The 14,532-nt window shown below is 45.6% G+C and overlaps 1 protein-coding gene across 1 annotated transcript; it reads left to right on the top strand.

The window, feature by feature from the left end:
- The first annotated feature begins 4,120 nt into the window (after positions 1–4,120).
- Positions 4,121–6,146, top strand: LOC147444860 (putative inorganic phosphate transporter 1-3). Its single transcript, XM_086527951.1, has one exon. It carries the CDS (start codon positions 4,349–4,351, stop codon positions 5,981–5,983), a length of 1,635 nt encoding a protein of 544 aa, XP_086384077.1. The 5' UTR covers positions 4,121–4,348; the 3' UTR covers positions 5,984–6,146.
- The last annotated feature ends 8,386 nt before the right edge of the window (positions 6,147–14,532 follow it).

Below are 14,532 nucleotides of genomic sequence, written 5' to 3'. Positions count from 1 at the left end.
GCTCAATAGTGGTTAAGACGTAGGCAAGCCCCGTAGGACTCCACTATTAAGACCATAGCTCTGGACGGTGATGCCCCGTTATCTTCACGAAGGCAGGCGCACTGCAAGGCTGAAAAATCCCTATTCTACTTACTCACATGCAATTAATAATACCAACCATTTATAGCTAGCTTGAGGACCTCCCTTCTTGAGCAAGAAAAGAGAAACCTTGTGCTTTGATACCAATGTAACATTTTAATGGCCTAGCAACTTGTGTGTAGCGGAAAATAACATGAACATAGTGACCATTTCATTAGAATAGATTCCTAATGAGAATAACAAGAGTGCTTGGGTGGAGAGAACAACAAAAAGTATAACACCTAGCTAGATAGCATGAACAATACTTCAAAAGAGAGAGAAATTAAGAAATTGACAACAGTTGAGGACCGGATTTGCATGGATGGTCCCCCCTCCAAAAGGCTTTGTATTATGGTTTCTCCCATCAAGAGAGACATTTTACAATACAATTCTTCGTGTTCCTTCAATTCTAGCTAGTGCTATGAAGATGGAAAATTCAAGCACTAAGCACAACACTTATTAAACACAACATCAGTTCCTTCATGGTCTCAGACCCAAGACCACACACACCTTCGAAGATGGTGAGAACTAGCGGGGTATGAGAGTAGATTGAGAGGAAGAAGGAGTATTCTTACGAGAAATATGTACATCTCCTCACATAATCACTCATATTAGCATATCTTAGCTTAGTAATTAGCATGTAGAGGAGGTGAGCATGCATTGAATCTTGGCTCTTGGTTGGATTTGCATTACAAAGCCAAGAGTTGTTGGTGTAGGCCTCCCTTCTCACAAGCTTGGAGTAGGTGGTAAGCTTTCCATTAAAGCTTGAGAAGGAGAGAGAGAGAGAGAGTCTTCTTGCTTCACACATAGATTGTGAGTGTGTAAGTCCATAATGCCTTTGAAAAATCAGCCCCCTCTCTCTCTTGGTCGCCCCCCCTTGCTATTTTCTCATGCTCACATCCTATTGGACCTCCCCAGCCTCATCCAATGGAAATTAAGCAGCATCAGTGATAGCCTTCTAACATGTGTCCCCCTTTCCCCTTTTGTGAGAGCTTTAGGTAATTAATAAATGCAACTAAACTCTCATTGGACCCCTTTGTCTCCTGGCCAATAGGAATCAGGCAAGCCATTGGGTTGTTGAATGCTCATTGGACCCCTTGGGAGACTGTCCAATAGTCTTCTAGAGAGCTTCTTATTGGTTCTTTTATTAAGTGTTTTTAAATTGATTAAACTAGATTTACTCTAGCCTAATTCTCATTGGTCCACCTCCAAGGTCATCCAATAGGATTTGAGTACACCTTGTGGGCATCTGGGCTAGGGAGCTAACATGTGTCCCTCATTCTCTTTGTGTAAAGGGAGATTGTGTGTGTGTGTGTGTGTGAGAGAGAGAGAGAGAGAGTTTCTCTCTCATCTCTTACAACTAGGGCTCGCCCCCTCCTATGTAGGGATGCATGAAGACTTTTGGGACACAGACAAAGCATCCAATTTTCCTAATGTTTGACCTTTGGACACAACCTTTAAATTTTGGAACCTTAGCATTTTTAGTCTTAATGGGTTGAACCTTAGGGTCTTTTAATCTCATTGTTGCACATTGCTCTTTGGCAGATGGTCCCCCCCTTTGGATCCCTATTTTCCCTCCTTTGGATCCCTATTGTGGCCAGTATGCCAGCTTAACCAATATTCTAGCTTTTTCTCCCCTAGCACTTCCCCATATTAAATGATCAGTTTAACATGAGAAAATCATTTAGGAGAATTAGATATTAGTTTTTATGACACCTCTCTACATCCTAATATCATTTTAAATCATAACCTTATCTATCTACTCTCTATCTAATCTCTATCTCTACCCTCCCTCTACTCTCTCTATCTCCTAATCTGGACCCTCTGTCCACACAATCCGCATTTCTACTCTCTCTCTCTCTCTCTCTCTCTCTCTCTCTCTCTCTCTCTCAAATCTAATCTACACTCTTTTAACTCTTTTTCTCCCTCTAATATCTCTTTCTCTCACTCTTTTCTTCCCCCTCTCTCTTTTCCTCTCTTTCTCTCTCTAATTTAACATACAATAAATTGACATTTTTCTCTATATTCATTTTTTAATGTTCAATTTATCATACTCTAACTTATCACTTTTTCTAGTTTTCTTTTTCTAATGTTTAATACCTAATCTTTGACTTTTTTTTTCTTTTTGTCTCTCTATTTTTCTCTCTCTAATTTAACACAAACATCTTACAACAAACAATCAAACAAGCAAAGTGAGGTCAACCAAGCAAGCAAACAAGAATCTACACCAAACATGCAAGAGATATTAAAAAAATTTGAATATAACTTTTCTAATGTGTATGTTTTTAATATAATGGGAGAGGGGAGGATTGTGTAGAAGCTTACCTCTTGTCTTCCTCTAACGGTCGGATATTCTTGCGGTCCTCTTGTGTACAACCCTCTTGCGATCTGCCCTCTCCTCTCCAACAGTTGTCGAGTGATGGAGCACTCCACCAAAGATTGCTTTTGTGTGTGTGTGTGTGTGTGTGTGTGTGTGTGTGTGTGTGTGTGTGTGTGTGTGTGAGAGAGAGAGAGAGAGAGAGAGAGGGGTGAGCTTTGAGAGGAAGAGAATGAGAGAGAAGGGTGTGAGCTTTGAAAAGGAGAGAACGAGAGAATACGGCTATAAGTATGATTGTGGTAGGAGCAAAAGAGCAAGGTATGCTACAAAAAAAGCAGCATATCTTTCTCTTTTCATTTTTGAAATTTGTGAGTTAATATACACAGTAATATGTGTGGTAATAAACACGGTAATATATGCGATAATATTAATTTACAAAAAAATCATTCCTGCTTCCCTCTCTCCTCTTTGGCCGTCCCATTTTTCTCTCTCTAGAAAATGCGATAAAAGGCCGCGGTAAACGTTTTGAAAGTTTTATAGTGCACATTATCGCCATGTGTATATATCTCTTTTTTGGCCATCCCATTTTTCTCTATCTCTCTTTGCAAAACGGGAGGAAGGGCCACGATAAACATTTTGAGAGTTTTATAGTGCACCAACAAGTCATAAAGGTTCATTATCTCCATGTGTATTTATTTTTAGGACCACAAAACAAAACTTTGAAGCGGAACATAGCTTTTGTTGCTTATAATTTTTGGGGAGAAATTATGCCAACTCTTCAAACATACTTTTGTATGGCATTTTTGTATGATGTGCACTATATGGTCTGTAGTTTGTTTTACTTCTTCATTTGTTTCACTTCTTCATTGTATGACAAAGAGTTTAGCTAGTCGCATGGTTTTCTTGTAGCTTGATAAAACAACATTCTCCATCTTGCACACTCAAACAAAATACCTACTCAACTGCTGCCAGGGTCGTTATTGCAATTTTCCATTCCTCAACAAAGATAACCAATTAGTTTATACAAATGAGAACCTTAAGGCTGCTTACAAATTGCATGCCCAAGCTTGGACACACATACGTGGAAGGCAGACGACAAAAGAGAATTGGTCATGTGAGATGGGCAGAGGATATTAGTGTGGATAGCCGTGACTTTTTGCCCAAGCTTGGGCGGGGGATGGATCTCCTAACAACGAGGAGAAAGCTGAGTCTCCAACCAATACACTATGGAGGTGTGCTGACAAAAATGAAGCGTTTTATTGTAAATATAAATTTTCAATGTGTAATGCCTATATGGCAAGCAAAGCTTTGGTGTGTATCCAACCTAATAAGCCCATACAATTAAGAAGTAGAGAACTATTTAGCGCAACCAAGCATGACTAGTTCTATCTCTTACAGTGCATACATCCTGAGCCCCCCAAATTAATCATTCATTCCGAACGCCTCCGCTCGAATTGGCGGGTGAGGATCTCACTGGTTGCGAGCAGTCTGCACGGGCCTCTGTAAAAGCTGTTTCAAGTGCCTGCCATCTACAGAGCTTTCAACGAGAAGCTTTGTGCAAGATATCCCGTTCGTTTGAGGGCGTTCAACGCACTCGACGATTCGAACGAACTTCGCCCATGTGCGCACCTTCTCTAAAGTGTGGTAGACTTTTATTCCTTACGATTCATGAGAGAGTCGCGGCCGTCTTGAGTCTTGACCGTTTCTGCTATAGAGTCACTCTAGACGTAAGCGTAAGCTAGCATATTCACTGGTATTCTACGAATATTCCCGGAGCATTCTTGACGAGGGAAGACGAGGGAAGCCTCAGCCTCAGGTCTGTGTAAGGAAGACATCTGAGGCTGTGTTCCGAGTGATGGAACTCCTCTTTTCTTTCACCGCCGCACTGTAAACCCGCTTTCATTGAGCATCGCTATGGCGCGCATCGGCATTGACGCTGGGCGCAGTCCATATCTTGAGGTCTTATCCGCTTTGGATAAAGCCAAGGTCCAATGGTATCACTTTACTGCCATTGTTATTGCAGGCTTGGGCTTCTTCACAGATGCCTACGACCTCTTCTGCATCTCGACAGTCTCGAGGCTTCTCGGTCGCCTCTATTACTATAACCCAGACACTAAGCACCCCGGAACCCTGCCACCCAATGTGTCGGCCGCTGTAAATGGCGTCGCTCTTTGCGGAACTTTAGTTGGCCAACTTTTTTTTGGCTGGCTTGGAGACAAAATGGGCAGGAAAAAAGTTTATGGCGCCACTCTGAAAATAATGGTCATATGCTCCGTAGCCTCTGGGCTCTCGATCGGCAGCACAGCGAGGTCAGTCATGACAACCCTCTGTTTTTTCCGCTTCTGGCTGGGATTTGGGATTGGTGGTGACTACCCTCTCTCTGCCACCATCATGGCAGAGTATGCCAACCAGCGTACTCGCGGCAGCTTCATTGCTGCCGTGTTTGCAATGCAGGGCACGGGCATTGTTGCCGGCGCTACAGTCTCGATTATCGTCTCCGTCATATTCAACCGGACATTCCCCCGTCCATCATTCAATCAGAACCTCATAACCTCCCCTCCTCCGAGAGAAGACATTTCCACTCCTCCGGAAGCAGACATTGTCTGGAGGCTTGTATTCATGTTGGGTGCCATTCCTGCTCTGGTTACGTATTACTGGCGAATGAAAATGCCGGAGACGGCACGCTACACAGCTCTTGTGGAAGGAAATGCGCAGCAGGCGGCAATGGACATGACAAAGGTGCTGGATGTTGAGTTTGCGGTGGAGCAAGCCAAAGTGGACAGGTTACGGGCGGTCGACAGTTACAGCCTTTTCTCTAGGGAGTTTGCAAGGAGGCATGGCCGGCATTTGTTGGGCACGACAAGCACATGGTTTCTACTTGACATCGCCTTTTACAGCCAAAACCTCTTCCAAAAGGATATCTTTACAGAAATGGAGTGGCTACCCCAAGCAGAAACCATGAGTGCTCTTGAGGAAGTCTTTCGGATAAGCCGCGCACAGGCGCTCATTGCGCTTTGCTCTACGGTGCCGGGTTATTGGTTTACGGTCTTCACCATTGACCGGATAGGCCGACGCCCGATCCAGTTCATGGGTTTTGCCATGATGACTGCCTTCATGTTTGCATTGTCCATACCCTACTACACATTGAGGGAGGGTCATTACCTGCCACTACTTGTGCTTTATGCATTCACCTTCTTTTTTGCTAATTTCGGGCCCAACACCACCACCTTCATAATACCAGCAGAGCTCTTTCCAGCGCGACTTAGGTCGACATGTCATGGGATTTCAGCAGCAGCCGGGAAAGCGGGTGCCATTGTCGGTGCATTTGGCTTCTTATATGCTGCACAAAGTAGCAAAGAAGGCAGTCAAGAGGTTGGCTACCCTCCGGGATTGGGAGTAAGAACGGCCCTTATCTTACTCGGCATCATCAATGGCCTAGGCTTTCTTTGCACTTTTCTCGTGCCTGAGACCAAGGGCCTTTCCTTGGAAGATCTCTCTGGGGAAAACAATGTGGAGCTTGTCAGTCAAGATGGTGCCGACCCACCGTGATCTCAGAAGGGTCACTAAATGTAAAACTTATACATCATGACACACTTTAGTGTCTTCGAGTTCTTCATGTTTTTGTTTCAGAGAGGTCACTATGTATAAATTGTGTATATTACGGACATTCAAGGACTATTTCTAAAACTCTTTATCTCTGATTTTTTTACAAATGATATATACCTTTTCCTTATTCAATCTGTAAAGTTTTTTTCCAATGCCATTTTATAGTACCCTCGGGGGGTTCACTCAAAAATATATAGAATTAGTTCAAAAGAAAAGGATAATTTCTCTTATTGACTTACAAAAAATATACATAAAAAAAGGTGTTTTATATTGAAAAAGTGTAAATTTTGGTACATAGGAGATCTTTCTATTGAGAAAAATGATACAGAAGGGGTCTCTATATACCTCAAAAAATGTAGAATACGGGATTTTATAAATACCTATTGAATGCACGTGCTATACAAGATCTCTATATAGTGAACCCCCTGAGATGGTACCCTTCTGTATGCGAAAATGTGAGAAAAAATAAACTTTTATAAACCTTTTTGCTGCACTAACGTGATAGTCACATAATTATTAAGCCCCCCCCTCCCCCCCCCCCCCCCCCCCCTTCCAAAGTTGAGGCTCTTGTACTCTTGTAACTCTAATCATTAAGCTCAGAGCAGACTTGGCTCATACTATTGTAATTTGTTTACACTAATCTAAATATATTCCAGTTCTAGTTTTCGATTCCAATCTCTATTTGAGTTCAAGTCTTTGTATTTCAGTTTAGTCTTTATCTGAGATGATATCTAAAGTCTTATCTGATATGAACTAACTGTAACTGACCGCATGGAATAGCCATCGTAAGTGATCATCTCATTCCATTTTGACAATCACGGTGGTTTGAGCTAAGTTTCTCTTGATAGACAAACTATCTCTCATTTGCGTGTTAGAGCCATCTGAAATTCACCATGCTACCTATACGAGTTTCATGAAATAAACACCAAGCGACCAGATTCGTGGATGATCTCGATCTTGTCAATACTGTGGAGGAAGAGTCAAAGTGGGGCTCTACTACTGAGAGAGAACCTGGAATGAGACAGAAATTCTTTCAGTGCCAGAGGCAATTGATGAATTATGGAATTCTCGGCACTCCACTCATTCTAGGAGAAGGTAGGCGAAGAGAGCAAACCAACACTACAAGAGGTTATGTGCACTTGTGACGCTTTTAGCGACGAAAATACATTGGGTTTTTTTACTCCCCAACGTCGCTAGGACAGTAGCTAAAAGCGTCGCTATGGGAACATCACTATAATCGTCGTTGTAGGCGTGGCTATAGGCATCGCTATACGCGTCTCTATTTAGCGACGCGTATAGCGACACCTATAGCGACGATTGCAGTCCTTTTGTAGTGACCCTTATAGCGACGTTGCAGAACCTTATATAGAGACTCTTATAGCGACGCCCGAGAGTAAAAAAATTTGGGTGGCAAGGCATTCACCCATCAACCATATTGAATGTTTCCAGAATAAAGTGTACCTAAATGAATCCAAGATAAGCACAAATTCACCTTTGAAAGAAAGTGCAAGGTATAGAGCCAAAGTAGTCACCCACAAGACAATATAACCATTAACTCCATCATGCATAGTATTGTTTGCAGAATAAAGATACAAAACTGAAAAAAGTAATTGGACAAAAGTGAATTGACGAAAGTAAATCAATGACAATATTTATACACATTATAGACACTAGTACAACGTCGCCGCCTCCGGCAATGCTATTCAAATTTTCTTACCTTAGGCATGCCAACACTATCTACATTGAGAGAGAGAGAGAGAGAGAGAGAGAGAGAGAGAGAGAGAGAGCCCTACATTTCTTAACTTAAACTTATCTCGCCTTTGTTTGGCCATCAATTTGTGACGATTTTGCATCTATTCTACACGAATTTGGGTCATTAGATGATCAAAGGTCACAAATTCAAAAGCAATCCTCTATGCTACATTGATTTTTCCACCCTTCATTCTCTCTCTCTCTCTCTCTCTCTCTCTCTCTCTCTCTCTCTCTCTCTCTCTCTCTCTCTCTCTCTCTCTCTCTCTCTCTCTCCATAGCATCTGTGAGCTCAACTCTTGTCACATAAATCTTTCACATCTCTTTGGAACGATCCTATGATGCTAGAATCTTATTCTTCTTCTTCTCTCTTTCTCTGTACACTTCTATAGCCTCTGTGAAGTCACACTCATACATGTACTTATGGCTGCGTGCGCGAGAGTAGCACCCAACATCGAGATGAAGTGCTATCTGATGAACAACATTCAATGTCAGCTTTGAATGATGTGTTGAAGAGGAGCAAGACGAAAATCTCTTTGGGGTTCTTTGGCAGACATTTAGTCGACAGCTACCACAACAGAGAATGTGCACATACCTGCAAGCAATAGAGGAGGGTAATGGCACCATCAATACATGTGGCAAGGCATTTGAGTGGACAATCAAACATGAAGCAAGTGTGGGCCGTGACGGGCGACTTCGTGGGCATCCACAAATATTGGCTACAATCGAGAGTTCAAAGCTGCAAGCTTGTGGACAGCTAGCCCAAGAACATGGGTTGAGAGGGAAAGGAGACCATGACCACCCTTAATTCTCTCTCTCTCTCTCTCTCTCTCTCTCTCTCTCTCTCTCTCTCTCTCTCTCTCTCTCTCTCTCTCTCTCTCTCTCTCTCTCTCTCTCTCTCTCTCTCTCTCTCTCTCCATAGCATCTTCTCCTTCTTCTTCTTTCTCTGTACACTTCTATAGCCTCTCTGAAGTCACACTCATACATGTACTTATGGCTCCCTGTGCGAGAGTAGCACCCAACATCGAGATGAAGTGCTATCTGATGAAAAACATTTAATGTCAGCTTTGAACGATGTGTTGAAGAGGGGCAAGACGAAAATCTCTTTGGGGTTCTTTGGCGGGCATTTAGCAGATAGCTACCACAACAGAGAATGTGCATATACCTGCAAGCAATAGAGGAGGGTAATGGCACCATTAATACATGTGGCAAGGCAGTTGAGTGGACAATCAAACATGGAGAAAGTGTGGGCCGTGAAGGGCGACTTCGTGGGCATCCACAAATATTGGCTACAATCGAGAGTTCAAAGCTGCAAGCTTGTGGATAGCTAGCCCAAGAAAATGGGTTGAGAGGGAAAGGAGACCATGACCTCCACAATCACACCCTCCCCGTTTCTAGCCAAGAAGCTTCTATAAATGGGAAAACTCCATCATTGCTACCCCTACACCATCCTTAATCCCACCCTCCTAAGCATCTCTCTTATGGGCGACTATGGCCCATGTCACACTGGGGAAGGCAAAGGTTGGCCAATCCGAGGTGGAGACCAACCATTTGTAGATGAAAAAGGAAAAGCTGGCCTGCAGAGCTTGTCAGAGGGACGGCCTCGCACCCTCGGCCAAGTTCACTTAGCAGCGGCCATCTGCAAAAAGTGCACGCAGGAAGCAATATTGCAAGCTTTGAACCCTGTCTGCCAACGTGAATGGCAGGCGTCGAACCGCTTGCGCTGCTCTAATTCGTTTTCAACTCAGCGCAACATTTTTTGAAAGGCTTAGTGTGATAGCAACTTCAAGGTCCAACTTCAAAAAAAGGGTGGAGTGGGCGTCCCAGTGTGACACGGGCCTATGTAAGCACCTTCAATCTCTCCCCCATCCCTGACATTGGCGATAATCCAAGGCCTGTAATCCAGGGCCTGATAGCCTCCTCCGTTGGAGCGTCAGCTGTAACCCACTGCGTCCATGTCCTTATAGGATTCTCTCACAATTGTCTTCTTCCTGTACCAAGCTCAAAGTATGGCTCTCTTTGGCTGTTGTTGACGATGGTGTTGACCTCTCTCTCTCTCTCTCTCTCTCTCTCTCTCTCTCTCTCTCTCTCTCTCTCTCTCTCTCTCTCTCTCTCTCTCTCTCTCTCTCTCTCTCTCTCTCTCTCTCTCTCTCTCTCTCTCTCTCTCTCTCTCTCTCTCTCTCTCTCTCTCTCTCTCTGGTCTCCAAATTCATTTAATTTCATTGTCCAAACTGCTCAATTCCTCAATGCAACTCGCTCTTTTAGCCGGGAATCTCTCACCCCATTGTGAGCTCCATGTTGTGGTCATGAAGACCCTGCTGCAACAACAGAGGTGAAAACGCCATGCCCCCAGAGCGAATGTGCCTTGCCTTGCACAACTGTGGCATTGTTTGCAATTGAGGTACAAGGCTGATATGCTCTCGCCTTGCCAAAACCATTCCAGCTTGGCCTCTGTACACTTTCTTTGTGCTACTGCCCAAACCGTCACCTCATTCAACCTTCCTAAGTGGCGTTGCTGCTTCCACACACACACACACACACACACACTTGATGCCTTGCCTGCGCCACCTCGCCTACTGCCTTCTCTAGAACGTGTCCAGAGCACTGCTACCAGTTGATTGTTCGAGCATGCTGCACAATCCACAGCAGAGGCGCCCCCCGACCCCGTCTGAAGTCGCAGTGCCTTACCTTACAAAATTGCACCTTCGCGGCCTGCAGTTGATCACACTACCTGTCTGATCGAGCCCATCGCCCTGTGTGGTCGTTGCCCCACCCCCCCAAAACAAACACACACACACACACACACACACACACACACACACACACACACACACACACACACATACACACACACACACCACCTGATGTCTTGCCTGTGTGCCTCACTCACAACTGTTGGCCTTCCCCCTCCACCAGCTCACATTGAAAACAAAGGTGCATGGACGTTGCAGGAAAAACCTATTAGGTGCTGAATATTACGTTGAGTATCCCCCACCAAAGAGCATAAGAAGGGGTAATATGAGGGCAAGGCCTCCTCAGGCAGAGAAGAGCGGGTTGAGTGGGGATTGTCTCCTGCACATATCTAGTGCAGCAACCCTTCATTAGCTGGTTAGGAGCGTGCTATAGAGCTGGGGAGTGCACAGAATTTTGAAGGACCCGAGAAGTAGCTGCAGCTATGTTGCCAGGGGGGAAGCATCATACGGCGGTCGGCCAAAGGGTTAGCGGGATGGGGAGAGGTGGTGAGAATGAAGTCCCCTATGGCCAATGGCCAGCTCAACACGGAGAGAGAAGCACTGGAGGGAAGGGCCGTCTGAGGAGTCTCTCTCTCTCTCTCTCTCTCTCTCTCTCTCTCTCTCTCTCTCTCTCTCTCTCTCTCTCTCTCTACCTGCAAGCAATAGAGGAGGGTAATGGCACCATCAATACATGTGGCAAGGCATTTGAGTGGACAATCAAACATGGAGCAAGTGTGGGCCATGACGGCGACTTCGTGGGCATCCACAGATATTGGCTACAATCGAGAGTTCAAAGCTGCAAGCTTGTGGACAGCTAGCCCAAGAAAATGGGTTGAGAGGGAAAGGAGACCATGACCACCCTTCATTCTCTCTCTCTCTCTCTCTCTCTCTCTCTCTCCATAGCATCTTCTCCCTCTTCTTCTTTCTCTGTACACTTCTATAGCCTCTCTGAAGTCACGCTCATACATGGGGCAAGATGAAAATCTCTTTGGGGTTCTTTGGCGGGCATTTAGCCGACAACTACCACAACAGAGAATGTGCATATACCTGCAAGCAATAGAGGAGGGTAATGGCACCATTAATACATGTGGCAAGGAATTTGAGTGGACAATCAAACATGGAGCAAGTGTGGGCCGTGAAGGGCGACTTCGTGGGCATCCACAAATATTGGCTACAATCGAGAGTTCAAAGTTGCAAGCTTGTGGACATCTAGCCCAAGAAAATGGGTTGAGAGGGAAAGGAGACCATGACCTCCACAATCACACCCTCCCCGTTTATAGCCAAGAAGCTTCTATAAATGGGACAACTCCATCATTGCTACCCCTACACCATCCTTAATCCCACCCTCCTAAGCATCTCTCTTATGGGAGACTATGGCCCGTGTCACACTGGGGAAGGCAAAGGTTGGCCAATCCGAAGTGGCGACCAACCATTCGTAGATGAAAAAGGAAAATTTGGCCTGCGGAGCTTGTCAGAGAGACGGCCTCGCACCCTCGTCCAAGTTCACTTAGCAGCGGCCATCTGCGAAAAGTGCACGCGGGAAGCAATATTGCAAGCTTTGAACCCTGTCTACTAACGTGAAAGGCGGGCGTCGAACCACTTGCGCTGCTTTAATTCGTTTTCAAGTCGGCGCATCATTTTTTGAAAGGCTCAGTGTGACAGCAACGTCAAGGGCCAACTTCAAAAAAAGGGTGGGGTGGGCGTCCTAGTGTGACACGGGCCTATGTAAGCACCTTCAAGCTCTCCCCCATCCTTGACATTGGCGATAATCGAGGGCCCGACAGCCTCCTCCGTTGGAGCATCACCTGTAACCCACTGCGTCCATGTCCTTATAGGATGCTCTCACAATTGTCTTCTTCCTGTACCAAGCTTAAAATATGGCTCTCTTTGGCTGTTGTTGACGATGGTGTTGACCTCTCTCTCTCTCTCTCTCTCTCTCTCTCTCTCTCTCTCTCTCTCTCTCTCTCTCTCTCTCTCTCTCTCTCTCTATTTGGTCTCCAGATTCATTTCATTTCATTGTCCAAACTGCTCAATTCCTCAAAGGGTGCACACATGAATATTTACCAGCCAGGAATTCTCTACAGCTGAAAATTTAGCGCACTGCTGCCAAGCCCTCTTCGCGCACACAATCTACTCATCTCCATGGAATACGCTCTCCCTCCCCTTTGCTTTTTGCGAGATTGGTGGGCCACAGCGGCTAACTACGTCCCAAGCCCTACTTTGACGGGTTTGTCGTAGTGGGATGAAGATTCTTGCCACATTCTTCTCTCTTGCCGCTGCGGTTCAAGATGAGCTCCATGTGCGCACCTCTTCAATGCAACTCGCTCTTTTAGCCAGGAATCTCTCACCCCATTGTGAGCTCCATGTTGTGGTCATGAAGACCCTGCTGCCACAACAGAGGTGAAAACGCCATGCCCCCAGAGCGAATGTGCCTTGCCTTGCACAACTGTGGCATCGTTTGCAATTGAGGTACACGGCTGATATACTCTCGCCTTGCAAAAGCCATTCCAACTTGGCCTCTGTACACTTTCTCTGTGCTACTGCCCAAACTGTCACCTCATTCAATCTTCCTGAGTGGCGTTGCTGCTTCCACACACACACACACACGCACACTTGATGCCTTGCCTGCGCCACCTCGCCTGCTGCCTTCTCTAGATCGTGTCCAGAGCACTGATACCAGTTGCTTGTTTGAGCATGCTACACAGTCCACAGCAGAGGCGCCCCCCAACCCCATCTGAACGTCGCAGTGCCTTGCCTTACAAAACTGCACCTTCGCGGCCTGCAGTTGATCACACTACCCGTCTGATCGAGCCCATCGCCCTGTGTGGCCATTGCCCCACCTCCCCAAAACAAACACACACACACACACACACACACACCACCTGATGTCTTGCCTGTGTGCCTCACTCACAACTGTCGGCCTTCCCCCTCCACCACCTCGCATTGGAAACAAAGGTGCATGGATGTTTCAGGAACAACCTATTAGGTGTTGAATATTACGTTGAGTATCCCCCACCAAAGCGCAGAAGAAGGGGTAATATGAGGGGAAGGTCGCCTCAGGCAGAGAAGAGCAGGTTGAGTGGGGATTGTCTCCTGCACATATCTAGTGCAACAACCCTTCATTAGCTGGTTAGGAGCGTGCTGTAGAGCTGGGGAGTGTACAGGATTTTGAAGGATCCGAGAAGTAGCTGCAGCTATGTTGCCAGGGGGGAAGCATCATACGGTGGCCGGCCAGAGGGTTGGCGGGATGAGGAGAGGTGGTGAGGATGAAGTCCCCTATGGCCAATGGCCAGTTCAACACGGAGAGAGAAGCACTGGCAGGGAAGGGTCTTCTGAGGAGTCTCTCTCTCTCTCTCTCTCTCTCTCTCTCTCTCTCTCTCTCTCTCTCTCTCTCTCTCTCTCTAGATCAGCTCTCTCTCTCTAGATCAGCACTGAGGAGTCTCTCTCTCTAATGTAGCACTGATCTCTCTCTCTCTCTCTCTCTCTCTCTCTCTCTCTCTCTCTCTCTCTCTCTCTCTCTCTCTCTCTCTCTCTCTCTCTCTCTCTCTCTCTCTCTCTCTCTCTCTCTCTCTCTCTCTCTCTCTCTGCCCACCTCTGCGTGCAGCAATGCTCGAAGAAAACGTTTTTCCAAAAACTTGGCAAACCTCTCGCTGATCGCACCGGCTGCAGTGCACACCATTGGGACTGGCCGGATGAAGGAGGTAGCGCCACGTGGTAGTCTGAAACCCTTCCCCTTTTATCTATAGTATAGAAAATCACTTGAATATTGTTTTTGCAAATGTAATAGTTACAACACAATTGTCATTATTGAGAAAATACATCGTTTTTCTATAGTTACAAAAATACGTACACACGTCATCTCATTATACATGCTATGACAAAAGAAAACTAGTGCTATCTGGCTACGGCCAGACTGACATCGTCTAATCAGACATCTCATTGCGTCGAAGCGGCGTATCTGTCGGATTCTGTAGAAAAAACAATAAGACTTTCTTTAAGTATAAACATATA

Source organism: Adiantum capillus-veneris, chromosome 13, assembly GCF_014529385.1.
Source record: "Adiantum capillus-veneris isolate H3 chromosome 13, ASM1452938v2, whole genome shotgun sequence".
Classification (NCBI taxonomy): domain Eukaryota; kingdom Viridiplantae; phylum Streptophyta; class Polypodiopsida; order Polypodiales; family Pteridaceae; genus Adiantum; species Adiantum capillus-veneris.
The sequence above is the reverse complement of the archived record's forward strand: the minus strand, read 5'-3'. Positions and strand labels throughout refer to the sequence as shown.

Bases quoted from the DNA above. Each gene is read 5' to 3' on its own strand.
- LOC147444860 (XM_086527951.1), top strand. From the start codon at position 4,349: ATGGCGCGCATCGGCATTGACGCTGGGCGCAGTCCATATCTTGAGGTC.